Below are 23,690 nucleotides of genomic sequence, written 5' to 3' on the forward strand. Positions count from 1 at the left end.
TAACTTTCCAGCTGATTCCCTACAAATGAGAGCACAAGCTATCTGCAAGCTAGGGCCTCCTCTGGAAAACTCTCCCTGTCTGTTCACACAACAAAAGTGACCACTTACTGTTCAGAGAAATACTTCACGAGTGTTTGACTGCTAGTATAAATTCCAAATAATTTGGACACAGAGTAACTTCATGAATAGCTATTTAGATGAAAATGTGTGATACAAACTAATTTGACAAAACCTGATGTCTTCAAATGTGGATTAAGTATACTTTTTCCATTTCCTTTCCTGTTATTGTGCACTACAAAATTGCATTACATACTAGAACAACATAAATAATTAATTGTTTGCAAAATGTTCATGTATCTCTGTTTGCTTTTGGCCTGATTTGTAGCTGAAACAGCCTTTGAACTAGTTGATTCACCTGTTTATTAACCCAAACGGCAAGCAGATAAATCTGTATTTATGTTGTGATTTTTTTTTTTGCTTGGCCCAGTGCAATCACAAGATTATTATAAATAAGTAAAAAAAAAATAATAATGAAGGCCATGTGTACTTACCAGCGGTCCTTTAGGCTCAAAATGCCTCTGGACTTCAAAGCATCCAGTGATATTTTCAGCTATAAAAGTGACAAAAAATATTTCCTGCATGAATATATATTCTTCTATGTCCTATAGCAACTGCAGGCACTACACTATAATATTACAGTAATATATGATAAAAGTATTCTCTCACAAATAAGAGCAACCCCTACATACTGACACTGTGCATAAACTGTAAGAAGCCATGCTAAAGTTTTTAATAAGCATAACAGTAAAATATGATAACTTCAGTACTACAGCAAAAACATCCTCCTGACCTGACAGCAGCTTAATCATGTACTGCATCCCACTGCAATTTAACCAGACTAATGCCCTCCGTACTTCAGCTGCATTTAATAAAGCGTTTAAGTGAGGGAAGACAAATTAGACATATTTGGAGAGCTCATTATCCAAGCATACTCTGGGTGGCATTCATAAATATAGTGCCTATGCTCTCATTCAAAAGGTGGTATAAAAATATTTCACAATTCATCTGGCATAGCAGTAGAACATACTGTACACAACTGTACAGCAGTGCTCCATTTACACAAAGATAAGCAGTCTGTGACGCATTCTGCTGTTAACACTATGAATGGAATTCTCAAATGAAGCAAACTACATACCAAGATGCGACAGACCATAATAAAAGATAAACGCCAGTATAAATGTACAAGAAACATACAATTACATTTCAGCAATCACTAGCAAATTATTAGCCCCCACTGTCCAGGCAGTGGTAGCAGCCATGACCCACATGGTGCTTCTGAGTGCAAGTGATGTACCTCATCTTCATAAGGCAGAAACAAGAGAACTGACTTTAGGATGGCTCTTCCCCCAGCCTCGTGTGTGACATGTAGGGGGATAGAGGCATTTATGTTCGTTAACTGATCTACAAAGAACACATTTCAACCACAGTTCACAAAATACAACAAAATGGAAGCAAAGAACAATATAAATGAAGTATAAAAAGTTAAAATGAAAAGCCTAAGAATACAAACACTGAAAATATTCTGTATGTGTAGTGAGACAGTGATTTGACAGAAAATATCACAGCATCTTCATTCACACACACATACATAAATATAAATATATATATGTGTTTATATATACATATTTACAGTATATGTTAAAAAGAATAACTTCAGAATAGAGTAGTGTAGAGAATTGTAGTAGTAATCCGATCCCTGGACTTGTGTTGAGACAGGAGGATCTGTGAGGTGAGGAAAGTTGTTAGAATGGGAGAGGTTCTAGGAAATAGTGCCGAGAGGTAGGCTGTACTCCATTAGAAGGCAGTACAACTTAGATTACTTATGTTACAGGAGGAAGTTTAAAGCAGGTGCAAGTTGCTCTTTTTATAAGAAAGCAGAAGTTTCTCTGAATTTGCTATATATATAGAAATATTATGTTTCTCAGTAGAAAATGTGTCCTATAATTTTGGAGTGAGAATTGAGAAGGCATAGTCTTTGAATGCAAGCCAGTTTCTAGCTCTGTTAATTACTGGGAACAGATGGTCAGTCAGCAAAACTAGTAAAGGGTATATTTAATAATCAGTCTATAAATAATGGAAGTAGTGAGTTGCTGTACAAGGTTTTTGGAATTAGAAAATTAGTAGGTTCAGCCGATGAGTTACATATGGAGAGATCACTGGAGAGAGTGAAACAGTAATATTTATATTTGGTAGAAAGGAGCATGAACCTGCAAATTTTGGACACGCAGCCAGGTGGCAGATGTTTCCTCAGAAAACAAGAAAAATGATAGCTGCTGCTGCTGCAGTCGTAGCTCCAGAACACTTCAGAGGCCGACTGCAGACATGACTAGGATACTATTGCTTTGCTTGATGGTGATGCAGGAATATACCCAAGGATGTCCCAAACATAGGCAGAATGGAGCCCAGTAGTGCATGGTTTCAATATACACAGACTGTTAGTCTTCACTGACATTATGGATGCCACACCAGAAGCCATCCATGCACCGTGTACAGCTCTATTTACACTTTCATTGGGTCAGACCCACTAGGTCAGAGGCCTCTTTCCAAGGGGGAGCCAAAGTGGTATTCATATCTGGAAAGGACACAAGGGTGCCAAAGGGTTGTTGACAGCTAGGAGGAGGAAAATATGGCAGAAAGGGAGAGCAACGGAGAGATCCTGTCTGATGATGGCATGCAGAAGGAAAATGTGACATTTGTAGAGCATTCTGAGACAGTGGATGCTGTGTTATGTACAGGAACTTTGCATACTATCACTTGATTTCACTGAAAAATGGAGAGATGCCTGCAGATGATGGCACTTTATCCATGGAACAGGTACTGAAAGGTCTTTGCGTTGAAAGAACTAAAATGTAAGAAGCTGTTTCAGATTTGGTTGCTTGCTGAACAGAACACAGGAAGGAAGTGCATTCTGGAGAAAATGAAACTTTAATATTGACAACAGTCAAAGACTGCTCAGAAGATTTGCACTGTAGTGGCAGCTGAAAAGGAAAAAACGGAGCACCATTTTAAGAGTAAAAAAAAGCATAAGAATACAAAACAGCAAAGGATATTTCTATAAACTGATGTTCCTTTTGGGCAAACTCATGGAATACTCTGGTTTTAAGACTGTTGAAATACAGTCATTAATTAATCTGAGCACAGACACTTTGGTGATGAGAGTTTTGATTCTTTTCAGATGCTGGAGAGATTTTTGTTTTTTGTGGACATGACTAAATATGTTTCCCTATGTAATGAATACATGCTTACTAGGTCAAATGCAAAATAAGAAAACACTGACTGTGCAATTCAAAACTGATGAGGTGACAAACTGAAATAACTGAATTTAAAACTGATGAGGTGACAAACTGAAATAACTGAATTTAATGTATTTTTCAAAGGCCTATGTTCAATAACTGAGAATGCTGCAAAAAAAAAAAAAAGAAAAAGTATAAGACAAGTTTATTGACTGCCCAACACTGAACGTTGTAGGAAATGTGCTCCAGTATACACTTTCACTAATTGTAACAAATATAAATGGGGGGACTGTAAGGTATATTGGTAGCCAAAAATTTTATTTTTGTGGCAGTCAAACGCATCTTATTGCTGACCGTGATAAAAAGATGTCATTAATGAAAGAGGACGAACTATAAAATGTACAATGGGGAAAGGAAAAACTAGTGCAGAAGTTAGTACTAAGGTGAATTACAGATTGCTTAACAAAATAATAATTTCAAAAGGAAGGGGCATTTTTTAGGAATGATGCACTGAAAATGAAAAGAACGATACACAGCAAGTTAAAGAAGCAGAACAGAGGGAAAATGGTTGTGCAGCAGAAAAAATATGAAACACTAACAGAGGAAAATGAAAGCTGTTAAGGAGAAAAGTGACCAAAAATTAAACTGTATATGGGTGATGAATTAAAAAAAGGATGAGGGGAAGTAAAGAAAAATACAAAAAAAAGGGCAAAATCTATTTTTTTTCAATACTGTCTATTAATGTAAATAGTACAAGTAATGAGGTCAAAGGTTTACAGTGTATAGGAAACATTTCTACTTGTTTATAAGATGTAAGACATGTCTGAATGTAGAACAAAAGTCATCATTATTTGTGGAACAGGAAAGTGTTATGGCAATCTCACAGTATTCTTCCTTTCCCATGGTCCATCACCCAACAACAATTTGTAATAGGTCACAGTATGTTGCTATGACTTTTGATAGCGATTCATGTATTTGAGAGAGGCTCCTTTTAGGGCTTCATTAATTAGTTAACTGATTATTTATATGGGTGTGTGTATATATAAGGTTGTTGGGGGATGACAGTTTTATTCTGAAGAGGTCTCCACTGAGGAGACGAAAGCGCTCAATAAAATTACAACCTGGTGTAGTTTTTCGGTTTCTTCATTCTACATTTATTCGTTGGTTTGTGGACTTGTGTGTTTTCCTATGGTCCATATTAACAAACAATGCTAACACAAAGGTAATGGTTAAGATAGGTTCATAGGTAGGTACTAGGCATCAGCCCTAGGGCCTATACAAGCCTAGCCATAATTCCCTGGCTATTGCTTCCCACAAATATTTACTTTCCTGGACCCCTGTCTAGCAGGGCTACTGATGTGATCCCCGGGGTGAATTTCCTATCTCCCATCCAGTTATCAAGATTCCTCTTAGAGGGCCATTGAGGCGCTCTGCCTGACATGTATCGGCAGCCTATTCCAGAGTATGGGGACTCTCTGGGTCAGGAACCTATCCCTCCAGCATGTTCTATTCATCAGGATGACAAGGTTAAGATCCCTAGAGCATGTGGCACAGAGGGATTGGGATTTCTTTAAGTGTAGCATGTCCAACAACTCTGGGATTGACATGGCCTTGTATGTTAGGCAGAGATCGCCGTTGAGTAGGCGATATGCGACAGAGTATAGCTGGAGTTTCTTAAGACAGTCAGCATAAGGCAACTGCTTTAGGGCTGTGATTCTTTTTGTGAGGTATTTCTGCGGCCTTTCTAGTTGTTGCAGATGTCTTGTGAGGTACACACCAAATGGGGCATTGTATTCTATAATGGGTCTAATGAGGGAAGTGTACAGAGGGGCAATGACCTCCTTTTTTCTGGATAAAAAGCCCTTAGTGATTTTCTAACTGTTGTGGCTATGCGGTCATCAGAGTTGAGACCACTGTCCACCTGTGTCCCTAGGTCACATGACACTTTTGGTGTTTAGTGTATTGCCACCTATGTGGTAGTTCACAGGTACATGGTTTTTCCCAAAGGGGGCAACCATACATTTCTTGGCATTTAGCTTGAGCCCATGGCTCTGGCACCAGGCATTTGTTTCTGTAAGGCCCTTTTGCAGTATATCCACATCATTTGGGGATTCAATAATGGCTCCCAGCTTGCAGTCATCTGCGAACTTTGTAAGATAGAGTCCCTTAGTGATGGCCTGTACTTCAGAGAAGTAGATGCCAAACAAGAATGGTCCCAGGACAGAACCCGGCGGTATACCACTTGTCTGGAGCTGTATTTAGAGTCGGCTACTTTTACAGTATGCGTTCTGTCAGCAAGCCAGTTTGCAACCTATCGAGTGATGTAGGGATTAATACCCAGCTTACTAAGTTTATCTATGATTCCAGAGTGGGGAATAGTGTCGAAAGCCTTGGCGAGGTCCAAGTAGGCTGTTTGAACCACCTTACCCTCGTCCACGGCTCTGGAGACTGATTTGAAGAAGTTGATCAGGTTCAGGAGCCAAAATGGCCCTTCACGAACCCAAACTGGTGGTGGGGGGGCAGAGTTTGAAGGTTGCCAGTGTCTTTGTTTACAAGTTCCATGATAATACGTTCATGGCTTTGCAGATCAGGCTCGTCAGATTAATGGGACAGTAGTTCCTGGTATCCAAAGTGGATCCTTGTGGAGTGGGATGACTGCAGCTGTGCACCACTCTGTGGGCACAAAGCCCGAGATGAGGCTGTGATTAAACATGACACACAGGTGAGGTGCCAGTTCATTTTGTAGTTCATGCAGTACACAGCCTGGGATGTTGTCTGGTCCCATGGATGCTGTATTCTTGGCTTTGGAGAGTGCGTTTTTTACCTGAGTGACCATGATTACTGGAATTTGGCATTCTTTCGATATTGAGATGGGCCCTTCAGTGGGCGAGAGGGGGGTGAAGTTGGCACTGAATCTATCTGCCAAGGATATTGACAATATCCCTGGGATCAGTATATCTAGTGCCATTCTGCTGTAGCACAGAGCAGATCTGAGTATGACCATTTAGATTCTTGACATAGCTATAGAATGCTTTGTGGTTGTCTTTGGAATCCTCGGCAATTTTGTTTTTGTAACTAGCTTTGGAAGGTTTTATGAGGGATCTCAGCTTTCTACTGAGGCTGGTGAGGGAGTTTTTTGAATCCTGGGTTCTTCCTCTTTTCTGAACATTTTCTTCCTTCTGTTGTACAGCTTGTTTATGGCAATGGGACAACCAGACTGGCTTCCCTTTTGGGACAGTGTCTTGGTTCTATTTGGGATGGCTTGGTCCATGTACGAGTGAATGTGCTCGTACAGCACCTTAGTGTAGGATTCAGCAGTTGAACTTCCAGTTCCCATCTGCATGGGTGTCATGAAGTTTGCTGCTTCTGACTTGAGAAGCATGAAATTGGCTTTGGAGAAGTTTTTTACGGAGGTTTCCTTAAAGGGGGATGGGGTGGGATGTGGATGTCAAGGGTGATTAGCTTATGGTCTGATTTGACAAACGAGGGAGTGACCACTGGTGTGGAGCATTGATCTCCCATGTTGGTAATGACCAGGTCTAGAATATTGGTACCCCTGGTGGGACTATGGAATTAGTTGCTCTAGGGCGTTGGAATTTATGAATTCCAAGAACCGTTGAGCAAAGATGTTGGTACAGGAGTCGTTTTTCCAGTTAATGGCAGGGTAGCTGAAATCACAGAGTATTAGGGTGTTTGGTTGTATCTTAGTATTTTCCAGTATGTTTAGAAAGGTGTAGTGAGAATCTTGGGGGATGGTGGGGGATCTGTAGCAAGCTACAATATGCATTTCAGTCTTGCCTAGTGTTAGTTGCACCTGGAGAATTTCAGATGCCTTGTGTTGGGCAACCAGTCTGGAGGTGTGAATATCCTTTGTGAATATGGACACTCCTCCACCTTTAGTGTTTCGGCCCTGGTTTGGTGACCGATAAGTGTGGTATGAGTTGTAGCCTGGTACTGCAGGGGTGCTCTCTGGAGGTTTGAACCAGGTCCCAGTTACTGCACAGATATCGATGTTCTCCATTTTTTAGGAGAGCCTTGAGAGAGTGCATCTTGAGGTTTAGACTTCTAGCATTGAGTAGCATTACCTTCGGATTTTGCTTGCTTGTACCCATTACGGTGGTAGTTTTGTCCTTTGAACCTTGCCTAAAAACAGCACTATAGGGGTGGCAAGAGCCTTAGCCAATAACCTGAATCCCAGGGGCGACAGGTGCAAACCATCTCTTGCAAAGCATTGTGGTTTGTCAATCATGTCGTCCCAGGCAGACAGATACTGGATCCCTTTTGAATGACACAAGAAACTTAGCCAATTATTGAAGTCAATTATTTTGTCCTTATACTGTGATATCATTCTGGGCGATGGCAGGATGCTACTCAGGGCTAGGGTCATACCTCCCTGGGCTACATGATCCGAGAGCTCTTCCATGTCTCTTTTCATGTAGTCCAGGGAGGTATGTCTCAAGTCATTCACTCCAACATGGACAATGACAGAGTCATTGTTGCACCTGTTGTGGAGTGACTTGAGTGTATGCGTTATGTGGCGATCCTGGCACCTGACAGGCAACTAACTGTAATTTTCTCCTTGCTCAGCCTGGTGAGTGGGACATCAGTGTGCCTGACTATGGAGTCACCTATGACTAAAATGATGGGTATGTTGTCTTGCCTTAGGGGCTGCTGTAGGGTAGCACACTGGTGTTGTGAGCTAGGTGACACTTTGGTTGTGTTTGGGGGAGGTGTCTGCATTTCAGCTTCGGAGATCCTTGTTGTTTGGGCAGGTTAATGTTAAGAGCCTCCGCAAATGTGGGTTTTGTGTTGCTGTGTGTGGACTTTGGTGGTGTGGGTTTTGAAGAACTATGTGTTGTTTGAGGTGTTGTGTGGGTGTTAACCTTCTCCTCTTGACTGTCTAGCACAATCTTGGCTGGAGAGAGCTTTGCGTCCAATTAGCTATGTAAGTGCATCTCTCGCAGGTTGTAGTGTTTGGTCATAGGAGGAGAGGGTTGTCTGTGTACATGAGGCTATTTCTACATTGCCGCAGTATGCCCATTTTCACCAGGTGGACAGGAGAAATCACCAGAAGCTTACCCTCGGACATGCCGTGGTTAGATGCTTTCTTTGTGTAGTCCCAACAGCTGTTTTCCCTTACGTTTTAGCAAGGTACTTGCAATTGTAGGCTGTCTAGTGCCTATGACTATTTTCTCCTTATTAATAAAAAGAGGTGAGTGCTTGGCTTCCTAGTGCTTTTTAGCGAGTTTTAGAGCAAGTGCTAGTCACAGGTATACAGATTTTACTGCTACTGCTGATAAACTAGCTAGTTCTAAGGGAAAATTCAAAGAGCAGACTTTCTGGCACCGGGAATAGTTTAACCTTAGTGCTGCGAGGCTATGCCAGAAAGTTGAAAGTGATAGAAATCAGCCCAAAATGGCCAATAAAATTGCAATTTTAGAGCTGGAAAACACTCCTCTAGTGTTAGATAGGCAGTGCAATGCTCCCACGCTCACCGGTAAGCAAGTAGGACCTCCCTCTACCACAGCAAGATCTGGATAGCTCTGAAGTCTGAACACTGAAACTAAAGTCCTGAAACCAGCAAAGCCTGGAAACTGAACTATTCTAGTTAGAAAAGGTGGGATTAACTTGTGTTTTTTGTATACATCAGCTTGTTTTTCTTTCTATTCTTTGCAGTTTTGGAAAAATTGATTGTTCCAAAAAAATGCGATGGGTCAGCTGTACTGGAATACAAGAAAACCGTTTCATGCTTATAAAATAATATATAAAAATATTTGCATTGGAAGACAACATACTGTATATCCCATGTTGTGAAGTACTGGCCTCCTTAAAATAAACTAATAGGTCTGCAATCACATGACTACATACATATTTACTTACAGCATGAGATCCACACATAATGACATTTACAAATTCTAAAGAAAAATTAAGCTTAAATGACATCTTTGCTCAAACTAAATACATTTATGCAAGAAGTGAGTTTGGGAATCAAACAAAATGGTTAAGCAGAGGTGAATTTAGAATAAGACATAAAAGGTTAACGGCAGCTCAAGACAGTGGATTACATGAATATGGAAAGAAAAGAACTGATTGAATTATTAAAAGTGTTTCGAGATACAAGGAAAATACAGAGTCATTGGTAACTACGGTTGGGCATACAGACTCTACACTCACAATATTAGATAAACTAAAGAAAAACATACGTTCTGTACTACAGAACTAGAAAAAGTGGCATATCTTCAACAAATTCAGATCTTAATGAACTGGTTCAAAGGGTGGTAGAGATAGTTTTTTTTTTAAAGCACTGCTGCTGTTGGAGAGACATGTATGTATTCCAGAGACCACCCTGTCTGGAACAGGCCATGTAAAGCAGAGTTCCTCCCTAACTCAATTCAAGTGTAATTTGGACAATTGGATAGGGAACAAGAAATTCACCTGGTTTGGCACCTATGTCTCTAACTGACACATGCAGCAATTTGTCAGGGACTTGGGATGCTTGGCTAGGTGTAAAAAGGTCCTTGTAGTCATTAGCCTAGTAAACTCCTATGAACCTATGAGATACCAAGGAGGAGCCACCTACTTTCAAGGTGGACAGATGTGCAATACCCCCTTCAAAAAACATTTTATCTGGAATAAAAAAAGACAATGGGATCTATAGGCATATGGGCAGAAACTGCAGATAGATTAATTTTAGTCAGATAAGTTTTAGTGGATGAGTAAGAAAGACAGGATTTGAGCAATTCACACAGATAGTGAAGAACCAGAGGGGCCTCAGTCTTGGTTGGATTCTGTTTGGCACCAATTAGAAAACATCTTCCATTTCACTAAATATGATTTCCTAGTAGCAGATTTTCTAGCTTCTTTTAATACCTGCTGCATGATCTCTGAGCAAAAGTGCCTTAGTGGGATCAAAAATCTGTCATCCAAGCAGTCAAATGAAGGTTCTGCAGGCTGGGATAGATCAGTGATCACTTGTTTTGTGTAAGCAGATCTATGCTGTGGTTACGTTTGTAGCAATTGTCCTTAAGTACAATCAATGTTGTCTGGACCAAAAGTGATTTACCACAATGATTTTGGATCCTAACAGAACTCAGGCTGCCAGAGAAAAGTGGGGAAAAACAGCAGATCATTCACAGCCATGGGAAGGAAAAGACATCTTTCCTTCATGCTTTTCTGGAAGGCATCCTGGAGCAGAATCTCTAATCTCCATTGTGAATAGAGGCAAACAGAACTTTTTGGGTAGTTCCAAACAGATGGATAATCTCTTGGAAGATCTCAGGTTGCAGCAGTTACCAGCCCTGACGCACAACCTTCAACGAAGGTATGCCCATTCACGCACGTCTCCATGCAGAAGACGCGCTAGCTGAGAATCGAACCGGACAGCGTCTTACTGTGAGGTGACAACGTATACAATCCATATCTGTGTCTACACATCATATATATATATATATATATATATATATATATATATATATATATATATATATATATATATCTATACGCAAAATGTCTATTTTATATATATATATATATATATATATATATATATATATATACAGATATATATCCAGTGGATATAAAAAGTGTACACACCCCTGTTAAAATGTCAGGTGTTTGTGACATAAAAAATTAGACCACAAATCATTTCAAAACTTTTCCCACCTTTAATGTGACCTATAACCTGTACAATTCAATTGAAAAACAAATCTGTTAGGAGAAAAAATATAAAAAATAAAAAAACTTACAATAAGCTGGTTGCATACATGTGCACAGCCTTAAACTAATACTTTATTGAAGCACCTTTTGATTTAATTACAACAGTCAGTCTTCTTGGGTACACACCTGCCAATTAAAGAGATTGATTAACCCCTAACAAAGTTCAGCTGTGCTTGAAGGATTTTCCTGACATTTACTCAGTTGCCTGCTACAGCAAAAGCCATGTTTCGCAGAGAGCTTACAAGCATCAAAGTGATCTCATTGTTGAATGGTACCAGTCAGGAGAAGGGAACAAAAAAATGTCTACAGCACTGGCTAAACCCATGAAACACAGTGAAGACTGTCATCAAAAAGTGGAGACAATATGGGACAATAGTGACGTTGCAAAGAACTGGGCATCCCTCCAAAATTGATGAAAAGACAAGATGAAAACTGGTCATGGGGGCTGCCAAGAGACCTACAGCAATACTGAAAGAGCTGCAGGAATTTCTGGCAAGTACTGGTTGTGTATTACATGTGACAACAATCTCCATATGTCTGGAGTATGGGGTAGGGTTGCAAGACGGAAGCCTTTTCTTACACAGAAAAAACAGCCAGGCCCGGCTAAATTTTGCAAAACAATACATCAAGTCTCCCAAAAACATGTGGGAAAATGTGTTAAGGTCTGATGAGACCACGGCTGAACTTTTTGGCCACAACTCCAAAAGGTACATTTGGCTCAAAAACACTTCGCATCACCAAAAAACACTATCCCCTCGGTGAAGCACCTTTTGATTTAATTACAGCATTCAGTCTCCTTTGGTTGGAGTCTATCAGGATGGCACATCTTGACTTGGCAATATGTGCCCACTCTTCCTTACAAAAGTGCTCCAAATCTGTCAGATTGCGAGGGCATCTCTTGTGCACAGCCCTCTTCAGAACACTCCACAGATTTTCTATTGGATTTAGGTCTGGGCTCTGGCTGGACCATTCCAAAACTTTAATTTTCTTCTGGTGAAGCCATTCTTTTGTTGATTTGGATGTATGCTTGGGGTCATTGTCATGTTGAAAGGTGAAATTCCTCTTCATCTTCAGCTTTCTAACAGATGGCTGAAAGTTAAAGTTTTGGGCCAGAAGTGACTGGCATTTGGAACTGTTCATAATTCCCTCCACCTTGACTAAAGCCCCAGTTCCAGCTGAAGAAAAGCAACTCCCAAGCATGATACTGTAACCAACATGCGTCACTGTGGGGATGGTGTTCTTTTGGTGATGCAAAGTGTTGTTTTTATGCTAAATGTACCTTTTGGAACCTTTCAACCTTTGCCTCATCAGACCATAACACATTTTCCCACATACTTTTGGGAGACGATGTATTTTTTGCAAATTTTAGCCGGGCCTGGATGTTTTACTGTGTAAGAAAAGGCTTCCATCTTGCAACCCTACTCCATAGTCCAGACATATGGAGAATACGGGAGATTGTTAGCACATGTAGTACACAACCAGTACTTGCCAGAAATTCCTGCAGCTCCTTCAGTGTTGCTGTAGGCCTCCTGGCAGCCTTCCTGACCAGTTTTTTGTCTCGTCTTTTCATCAATTTTGGAGGGACATCCAGTTCTTTGCAACATCATGGTTGTCCCGTATTTTCTCCACTTTTTGATGACTGTCTTCACTGTGTTCTATGGTATATGCAATGCCGTGAAAATCTTTCTGTACCCTTCTCCTGATTGATAACTTTCAACAATGAGATCCTTTTAATGCTTTGTAAGCTCTCTGCAAACCATGGCTTTTACTGTAGCAGGCAACTGAGTAAATGTCAAGAAAATCGTACTAGTACAGCTGAACTTTATTTGGGGTTAATCAGAGTCTCTTTAATTGATGGTTTTGCTTTTATCTTTAGCTTTGCTTTTGTCTTTAATTCAGTTTTTCCCTTGAAACTAGTCTAACTCTCAACCTAAGCACTCAAAAAGCATCCTACAGCCCAGCACTTGCTCAGACCTAATAGCAAGCAGTAAAATACCCTGACACTTGATTGCCCAGCAGGGCAAGGCTCTTTATTCACCCCTCACCAACCAAGCGACTAAGCAGCTCACCCTACTATTCAGGCATGACCAAAGGGCAATTTCAGGTGTACTCTTCAGTCCAGCTGGTGAATCTGGGTATACTGAAGCAATGTTACAACTGCTTCATGTACACAGACAACCCTCTCCTCCTACCACAAAACACTAACATATGCGAGAGATGCAATTATACAGCAAAACTGGAGGCTAAGCTGTCTTCACCCAAGACTGGAACAGACAGTCAAGAGGAGAAGGTTAACACTTGCACCACACCTCCAGCCACACATAGACCTACTACAACAGCACTGGCAAAAAAATATGCATAACTACACAAATTCATACTCAGAGGCTCTAAATAAAAACCTGCAAAAGCATCAGAGACCTGCAAAGCAGACACGCAAACAACATGCACCTCCCTTCACAAACCAGACAACACATAAAACACAAAATCAGTGTGCCGCACAATCACAGCCCTTAAGGCGAAATACCATACCTAACACACTAGTTATAGGTGACTCTATAGTCAGGCACACTGACGTCCCACTCACTAGGCTGGACAAGCAGAAGGTTACAGTTAGTTGTCTGTCGGGAGCCAGAATCCGCCACATAACAGAAGCACTAATGTCACTCCAGAACTAGTACAAATATGACTCTGTCATTGTTCATGTTGGTGTGAATGACCTGAGACATACCTCCCTGGACTACATGAAAAGAGACATGGAAGAGCTCCCTGATCATGTAATCCAGGCTGGTATGACCCTGACCCTGAGTAGCATCCTGCCCTCACCAAGAATGATACCTCAGTATAAAGAAAAAATGATCAATTTCAACAATTAGCTAAGCTTCAAGTGTCATTCAAAGGGGATCCAGTGTCTGTCAGCCTGGGGCGACATGTTCGACAAGCCGCGTGGCTTCGCAAGAGACAGCTTGCACCTATCACCCATAGGCTTTCGAATACTGGCCAAGGCTCTTGCTGCCCCCATAGTGCCTTTTATAGGTAAGGCTCAAAAGTCAAACCAACCTCCGTAAACAGCACAATTAACAAAAAAATGAGGGTTATGCTACTCAACGTCAGGAGTTTAAATCTCAAAATGCACGCGCTCGAAGCACTCCTCAGTATGGAGAATGTCAACATCTCTGCAGTAACTGAAACCTGGTTCAAGGCTCCAGAGAGCACCCCAGCACTACCGGGCTACAACTAAAACCACACATTTCAGCCACAGAACACGGACCGAAACACAAAACGAGGGGTGTATCCATATTCATCAAGGATACCTTCACCTCCAGGTTAGTGGTGCACCATGATACCACTGAGATCATCCATGTGCAACTAACTGCAATGCAAATTGCAGCCTGCTACAGATCACCCTCCATGACCCAGGACCACCACCACTCCATCTTTCTGGAGACACTGGAAAATATGAAGGTTCTACCGAACACCCTGACATTTGGCGATTTCAATTACCCTACCATTAACTGGGAAAACTACTCGGGTACAAACTCCCAGGCCCAGCGCTTCCTGGAATTCATCAACTCAAATGCCCTGGATCAGCTGGTTAACTCCTCTACCAGAGGTGAAAACATACTAGGGAAGAAGGCAATGAGAGTAGTAAGCAAACCAATGGTGTAATCCAGAAGCAAACACTCACAAGGTACTGAAAAGTACACAAACTGCAAACCAAAGGTGAAAACATATTAGACCTGGTCATCACCAACATGGGCGACAGGTGTTCCACACTGGAGGTCAACCCGTCACTGGTTAGATCAGGCCATAAACTAATCACTCTGGATGTCCACACCCCACCACGACCCCCAACTAAGGAAACCACAGTAAAAAGCTTTTCTAAAGCAAACTTCACCTTACTTAAGACAGAGGTGGTAAGTTTCACAGCCCCCACGCTAAAGGATAATGCTGCCCAAGATGCAGAAACCTTTACAAATACACTCTATGAGCACCTATGCATGGATTGTGCCATCCCTAGCAAAACCAAGACTCACTCCTCTAACAGGAGGAAACCAGTTTGGTGGACCCCTGCAATAAACAGGCTATACAATAGGAAGAGGAAACTAGTTCAGAAAAAAAGCAAATCCCAAGAAGGAAAGACATCCCTGATCAGTATCAGTAAGAAACTAAGATCCCTCATAAAATCATCCAAGGTTAACTTCGAAAGAAATATAGCCAAGGATTCAAAAAAGACTAAGCCTTCTTTAGCTATGTTAAGAATCTAAGTGCAACTCACAGATATGCACTGAACTAGTGCAAAATAGCACAAAATATACTGAACCTACTGATATTGCCAAAATCCTGGCAGATAGATTCAGTGCAAACTTCACCCCCTCTCACCCACAAAAGGGCCCACAACAATACTGGAAAAGTGTAGTATCCCAGAAATCACAGACGCACAGGTGAAAACAGTCCTTTCAAAAGCCAAAAACACAGTGTCAATGGGGCCAGATGGTGTCCCAGGCTGCGTCTCAGACAAACTACAGAACGAACTAACACCCCACCAAAACACATTGTTCAATCTCAGCCTCTCCACAGGCTACGTGCCCATTTAATGGTGCACAGCAACGGTTATTCCTCACCACAAAGGAGGGGCCACAACTGACCCTGGTAACTATTGCCCCATAAGCCTGACTAGCCTGGTCTGCAAGGCTATGGAGGGCATCATCATGGAGCTCATTAACAAAGACACTGGAAACCTCCAAACACTTGACCCGCCCCAGTTCGGCTTTGTTAAGGGCAGACCATGCCTACTAAACATGGTTGACTTCTTCGAGACAGTCACTAAGGCCATAGACGAGGGAAAGGTGGTTCACACAGCCTACCTTGACCTCGCCAAGGCTTTCGACGCCATTCCCTACTCGGGTATTACATAAAAATTCACCAGCCTGAAGATAAACCCCTACGTCACAAGATCGGTTGCCAACTGGCTTACAGACAGAACTCACACGGTAAGAATAAAGTACAGTTGTGTACACTTACCATAAATGTAGATGTCCGAGTGTATTCACTGTTGCAGTCATTACATTTGGGTAATCCTGCTGGCAGGTTGCCCTCAGTCGGCCTGAATTCCAAAGTCTTGGGTCCTGCGTCGGCTGTAGTCACCCCCTTCCCTGACATCAGGTCATCAGGGGTATAAAAAAAGCAGCAGACGCCATTTTCTTTAGATTTTCTTGCCCCAGATGTCAGGTGCCCCCTAAAAGGGTCACCAAAATTTATATGTATATATAAAATTGGATGCAGCAATATAAACTTTACCTTCATCCACAAGCAAATGCACCACATAGGTTGTATAAATCAGAGAAGGAAAGATAGGTTCCATGAGAAGAAAAAGGGGATGGCGGGTGGGTAACCTGGACTGCAACAGTGAATACACTCAAACATCTACATTTATGGTAAGTGTACACAACTGTACTATGTTTTTCGTGTTTCACTGTTCCAGTCATTACATTTGGGTAGATTCCCAAAGATATGGTTGGGAGGCTGGAGCTAAACAGCATTAGGAGCGGCTAAGAGACCCTGCAGAACTGCAGTGGCAAAGCCTGCCCTGGACTTAGAGTAGAGTGGCAGATGATAGTGCTTTGTAAAGGTGTGCACTGAGCTCCAAGTAGCTGCCTCTAAAATGTCCTTGGTTGGTACTCCCCTGAGAAGGGCTGCTGAAGTGGCAGCAGCTCTGGTGGAATGTGGCTTAATGCCCTTAGGTACTGGCTTGCCATGGTATAAGTAGCAGAAACGAATGCAGTAACCTATCCATTTTGAAATTGTCTGCTTTGAGATAGCCTTTCCTTGTGATCCTGCAGCATATGCCACTAGTAATTGCTATGTCTTTCTGAAAACTTTGGTTCTGTCCAAGTAGAATCTAAGCTGTCTGTGTACGCCCAAAGAATGCAGAATTCTTTCCTCCTTGTTCTGTGGATTTGGATAAAAAGTTGGCAGATGAATGGTTTGGTTAAGAGCAACACTGGACACCACTTTAGGCATAAATGTTGGGTTTGTCCTCAGGGAGACCCTGTCCGGATAAAAAATGATAAAAGGTTCCACGGCCATGAGTGCCTGTAGCTCTGAAACTCATCTTGCAGAAGTTATTGCTAGGAGCAGAGCTGTTTTCCAAGATAAAAACATTATATCAGCAGTAGCAGCTGGCTCAAAAGGAGGCAGGGTGAGTATTTCCAAGACATAGTTGAGGTCTCATGCAGGCATTGGTGATCTCCTAAAATTTTTGGCTCCTCTGAGGTACTGTTTTAATAAGGGACAAGAAAAGATTGGTGGCTCTGCATTATAATGAGCCGAAATGGCAGAGGCATAAATTTTAATAGATGAGAAAGATAGGCCTTTGTCCAGCATCTCAGTTAAGTATTGTAAAATCTGAGGAATATTTGGCACAGCTGTATCTGTTCCTTGTGCCTTGTTCCAAGCACAGAATCTCTTCCATTTTCAGCATAAGATTTTCTAGTACTAGGCCTTCTGGCTTCCAAAATGACATCCATCACAGCTTTGCTGAGAGGTGTGTTTTGTATGGCTACATTATCCACCATGCTGCCAGGTTTAAAGTCCTGAGTTGGCTGTGCAGGATCTGCTTGTTTTGCTGGGACAGTAGATGCGGTACTTGAGGTAAGGTCCAAGCTGGGCATTGAGACAAGCTCCTTAATATTGGGTACCAGTGCTGGCGGGGCCAGTCTGGTGCAATCAGTATCATCTCTGGCTTCTCTTGTCTGACATTTAGGAGTACCTTGGGGAGGAGAGGCAGAGGGGTAAAGGCATATACTGATAGGTTTTTCCAGCTGAAGGATAGGGCGTACACTTTCCATGCTTGTCTGTGATAAATCCTTGTGCCAAATCTCTTTAATTGGTAGTTGTGAGGGGCGGCAAATAGATCTATGTCCGGGCATCCCCATTTCCTTGTTATCATGCTGAAAACCTGTGGATCCAGCTGCCACTCGTGGGGATCCATGAGGTTTCTGCTTAGTTCGTCTGCCAGAGTATTTTTTCTTCCTGGCAGGAATTGTGCCTGCAGATGTACTTGTTAAGTCAAACTCTGTCCCACAAAGTCATGGCTAGTCTGCAAAGGGGGTAAGAATGTGTGCCCCCCTGCTTGTTTATATACCACATGACCGTGGTGTTGTCTGTCTTTATCGGTAGTTGTCCTGGATGAAGCAGGTCCTTGAAGGTTGTCAGGGCATTTTGAAATACTAGCATCTCTTTTTGCTTGATATGTAGATGCATTTAGTTTGAGGTCCATGTTCCCTGAATGCATCTTCCTGCCATGTGGGGCCCCCCAGGCATAATCCGATGCATCCGTTGTTAGTGTCTGCCTGGCTGAGGGTAATATGAATTGCTGTCCCTTGTTTTGGTGACAAGCCTTTTCCCACCATTGAAACTCTTCTTACAGGCAGGGAATGAGAGTAATTATAGTTTCCAGGCTGTGGCAATGTTGAGTCCAAACACTTTTTAGGTACCATTCAAGTTTCCTCACATGCAGTCTTGCATATGGAATGAGTAGGATGCAGGATGCCATGAAGCCCAAAGCCTGCAGACCTTTTCTTGCAAATAACTGGGCCTTTGTTGCTAACATTTTGAAATAGGTAGTCAGTTGCCTTTGTTTGTCTGGCGTGAGATAAACCATCTGGGCAGTTGTACTTAAGCTTGCACTCAGGAATATTATCTCTTGACAGGGTACTAGTTTTGATTTCTTTTCGTTGACTGTGTACCCTAGGCATGTTAAAAGTTTTTTCAGAAACGCCAGATGATGTAGAATGATGTCCTTGTTCTCTGCTTGAATAAGACAGTCGTCCAAGTAAGGATATATTAGTATTCCTCTTAGTCTGCAGAATGCAATTACTGGTGCCAGGCACTTTGTAAAGACCCTGGGCGCAGTAGATAAGCCAAAGGGCAGTGCAGAGAATTGCTAATGCATTGAGCCAGCCTTGAATCTGAGGTATCTTCTGCATATTTGTCTGATTGGGACATGCAGGCATGCCTCTTTTAGGTCTAAAGTTACAAGCCAAGCGTTCTTGCCCAGCATGGGCAGAAGCTGCTGCAAAGTCAACATTTTGAATTTTGGAATATCCAGGAATGTGTTCAGAATCGATAGGTCCAGTATTGGCCTGCAGGCCTTGTCCTTTCTGGGTACCAAGAACAGTCTTGAGTAAAATCCTTGCCTCGCTCTTGCTCTGGCACTTGTTGAATGGTCCTCATGTCCATGAGGGATGAGACTTGTTTTTGTGCCTCTGCCCATTGATTTTTTGGCAGATCTGACCAGCTGTCTGCCTTTGGCCGGGTATGGAAATGGAACTTGTAGCCCTGTGACACGATATTTAGTACCCACTTGTCTTGGGTTATAATATGCCAATTTTGAGAAAAAAGTGCTAATTTTCCCCCTAAGGGTGCTGCCAGAAAATAAGTGCTTAGTGCAGGCAGGGGGAAGTCATTAGGACTGTTTCCTGTAAGGTTGTGATTTGTCTTCTCCACTTTTGGAGGTAGAAGCACCCCATTGTTTTGACCTGTATGAACCTTGCGCCTGGGATCTGCTTCTAGGCTGTCTGGGTCTGCCCCTTTGAGGTCTATCTGACACAGGAAAGGACCAATTCTTAGTTGGCCAGTGCCTACTAAACCTAGGCGGCTGTACTTGTAAGAAATCTTTGACCGTTTGCATAGATTTAGCCTTGTCCTCCATTTTCTTTAATGATGAAGCTCACATAGTGAGTGAAAGCGCTTAACATTTTTCCACTTGTACCTTGTTCTTTGTTTCATTGTGTGACCGCAATAAATCTACTTATTTTGAGGAAATCGTGCACTTATTGGGGTCGTCCTGAACATCCTATCGTTGGTGTGTGGTTGTTACTAGATTCTATTTTCTTTAACACCAAACAAAATATCATGCTGTAAAGGTGCATCTAATAATTTAACTCTAACATGATCAGGCAGATTTTGTTCCTTTAACCAAGCATGCCTTCTAATTACAGAACCTGTAACTGCGGCCCTGCAGGAGGCCTCTAAAGAATCAAAACCACATTGCAAAGTATGCTTTCCAACTTGTTCAGCTGCATGCAATATATCCTGCATTTCCTTGTTTTCTGCACATTCAGAGTTTAACAACATTTTCTGTTTAAGCAATGCCATGACATGACATGTTGCTGATATATGAGCATATGAAACTGACAGTTTAAGGCCCTTATAGCCAGGGTAGCAGATGTGTAAACCTTTTTTCCCCCCATCTAACCAGTGACCTAGAATCCCTGTCAGAAGGGGTAGGGTTTTTTGCAGCGGAAGCCTCAACTCCCTTGGGACCCTGAGAAATAGTTTCTTGGCATGCAGCAGGGTTTTTAAAAAGGAATTTATGTGAGTCAGGAACCCTGTAATATCTGTCAGGTTTAACAGGAGCTGGAGGCAAGCAGTCAGGGGTAAGGCTAGACTACAAAAACACATCTACAATGTCTAACACAGGAGGGATGGGCTAGTGGCTTGTGCTGAGGTAGTAACAAGAAATCCCTTATGGTATCTAAGGTTTCCCCAAAGAAATAGTCCTCAGGAGGAGAAGCTGACGGAATGGATTCTTCAGCATCAGAATCCTCATGGGGGGGGGGGGGAATATTCCTGATCAGAAGAGGAATCAGAAGAAATGGAAACCTGATCTGAAGATTCATAGTCAGTCTCTTGCCTAGGCCACTTATCAGGAGGGGGATGGGAACCCCTGATCAAGGTAATCAAGTCTTTGGCCATTTTGAGCATCTGTTTTTTGGGCATGGAGGCCTGTCCACGTGGCTCTTGAATTTGCTTCTTTGCCTTTGAAGGAGCTTTAGTCTTTGCCTTTGAAGTCGGTTTAATGTATAGATGTTTGGGTCTGAATACACCCTCAGAAGCCGGTGCCTGCTCAGCGGCTCCAGACCCATCTGAAGGATTAGCATCCGAGGCTTCAATACCTTGAGTTTCCAGCGGCATGGCCAACTCCACGTGGGAGTCGGTAGCAGCCTGCGACTCTAAAGTAGTGGTCATCAGGAGCTGCGAAAGCGCCTCACTGAGAACCGGCTTGGGTGTCTTTCTTTTTCTTTGCGTTTTTTGTGAACTCCGGTAGTCGGATGGCTTTCCAAAGACATTTCTGGATAATTAAACCTGTGACCAAAGTAGTTCAAAGCAAAATAATACCGACGCTTAATAGTGAGTTGGTTAAATCTAGCACAAAACAGACTACCCAGAAAGTTACGATCAGGGCCTAGGCAAGGAATACAGTAAGAATGAAAGTCCTTATGAGGTATTTGCTTCCCGCAAGAAATACAATTATTAACTTTTTCTGACATTGGTAATGGAGCAAGAAAAAAAAGTTTCCCCAACAGGGTACTTGGCTTTAAAGAAGACTTCGGATCTGAAATTTGAACTCGAAAATCTCAGGAGTGGGCCGACCGGCACTTGCAAACTGCTTCTGCTTCGGGCGCCGCGCGGCAAGAAAGACTAAAGAAAATGGCGTCGGCTGGTTCTTTTATACCCCTGACGACCTGACGTCAGGGAAGGGGCAACGACAGCCAATGCAGGACCCAAGACTTTGGAATTCAGGCCGACTGAGGGCAACCTGCCAGCAGGATTACCCAAATGTAATGACTGCAACAGTGAAACACGAAGAACATCAGGTTCCAGGCTCAGTCCTGGGACCCCTACTATTTGGCATATACTTCTCAGAAGTACAGGCAAACACAGGAGGACTATGGTTAACCAAGTTCACCGATGACTGTAAACTGGGAGCCATAACAGACTCTCCCGCTGACACGGACATCCTCCAAAAGGAACTTACCGAGACGGACACCTTGTGTCAAAGTCATGGCCTCAAGCTAAATGCCAAAAAATGCATAGTCATCCCGTATGGGAAAAACAAAACGCCCACGAATTAACATATAGGTGGCAGCCTCCTTAATACAGAAGAAGTACTAAGAGATCGGGGGGACCCAGGTAGATAGTAATCTCTCCTTTGACAATCATATTGCCAAAGTAGTTAGGAAATCCTTCTATGTGGCCCATCTAATCACTAAAGGGTTCGCATCAAAAAATATAGACGTTATAGTGCCCCTCTACTCATCACTCATCAGACCCATCATAGAGTACAATGCCCCATTTGGGATGTACCTCACAAGACACTTACAACAGATGGAAAGAACACAAAAGTGCCTCACCAAGAAGATTACTGGCCTCAAACATATGCCCTATGCAGCCCGACTGAAAAAATTCCGGCTGTACTCAGTGGCATATCGCTTACTCAGAGGTGATCTCTGCTTGACTTACAAAGTCATGTCATGTCAAACTCAGAATCGATGGATATGCTCCACCTAAAGAAATCCAAGTCACTGTGAGCCACGTGCTCTAGTGAGCCAAACCTCGCCACAACAATAAACAGAACATGCTGGAGGGATAGATTCCTGTCACAGAGACTCCCCATGCTTTGGAACAAAATTCCAAACTACATTAGGCAGAGCCCCTCACTAACACTCAAGAGAAACCTTGACGAGTGGATGGGCAACAGAAAATACATCCCTGGGATCATTTCATTGGCTCTGCTTGACAGAGGATCAGTTATTTAATCAATGGGGTGGCGAAAGCAGACACACTCTGGCTAGGCTTATAAATGCCCTCAGGCAAATAGCCTAGTACCTACCCATGAACCTATGGTAGGGGTGTACCCAACAGGACTGAATGCTGACGCACCTTATGCTTTAATTACAGCAAAGTATTCGTTTAAAGGTGTGCACACATTAGTTTAAGGGTATGCACACACAACAAAGTATTAGTTTAAGGCGTATTGCACGTTTTTTTATTTTTTATATTTTTCCCCTAACAGATGTGTTTGTTTTTCAATTGAATTGGACAGGTTATAGGTCACATTAAAGATGGGAAAAGTTTTGAAATGATTTATTATGGTGTCATTATTTTTTTATATCACAAAAACCTGGCATTTTTAACAGGGGTGTGTACACTTTTTATATCCACTGTACACACACACACACACACACACACACATATATATATATATATATATATATATATATATATATATATATATATATAGTATGTTTGTGTATATATATATATATATATATATATATATATATATATATATATAAAATCTACTTCACATTACTGAAATTTCATTTGACTGAATTTCATTTGACTGAGACCATAATACTGAATTTTTTAAATACTGAAAACTCTGTCCAGTGCCTGTTAAGAGGTTATGCAAGTGTTTTTTAAGTTGTGGATACAGTTAGTCATCGGTTGTAAGTGTGCATGTATATGGTTTACAACTTAGTATTTTGAAATTTAGCATTGTAATATTTCAGTATTATGAGTTTCAGTCAAGTGAGTTTTCAGTATTTTGAAAATTAGGCATTCTGGTCTCGGTCAAATTAAATTTCAGTCATGTGAAGTAGACTCATTATATATACACACACACACACACATTATATATAGATATATATATATATATATATATATATTCACTTCATAATCTCTAAATACTGAAACATCGAATTTCAGTATCTCGAACCTTTGAAACCGAATCCACAAAACACAGAGCCCAAAACTGCGAAATTCAAAACGTTGAACAAACCGTATACGCTACACCGTACATACACCACAACACCCCATATCACAACATAAACA

The 23,690-nt window shown here is 41.9% G+C and overlaps 1 protein-coding gene across 1 annotated transcript in view; it reads right to left on the bottom strand.

The window, feature by feature from the left end:
* GLB1 (galactosidase beta 1) overlaps positions 1-23,690 on the bottom strand; it is a 1,256,403-nt gene that overhangs the window by 869,078 nt on the left and 363,635 nt on the right. Inside the window, exon 7 of the mRNA XM_044064915.1 lies at positions 552-610. Within this exon, the coding sequence (XP_043920850.1) occupies positions 552-610 (59 nt within the window). The remainder of the gene's footprint in view (positions 1-551; positions 611-23,690) is intronic.

Source organism: Protopterus annectens, chromosome 3.part0 (assembly GCF_019279795.1).
Source record: "Protopterus annectens isolate FY-2018-M chromosome 3.part0, PAN1.0, whole genome shotgun sequence".
Lineage (NCBI taxonomy): Eukaryota > Metazoa > Chordata > Ceratodontiformes > Protopteridae > Protopterus > Protopterus annectens.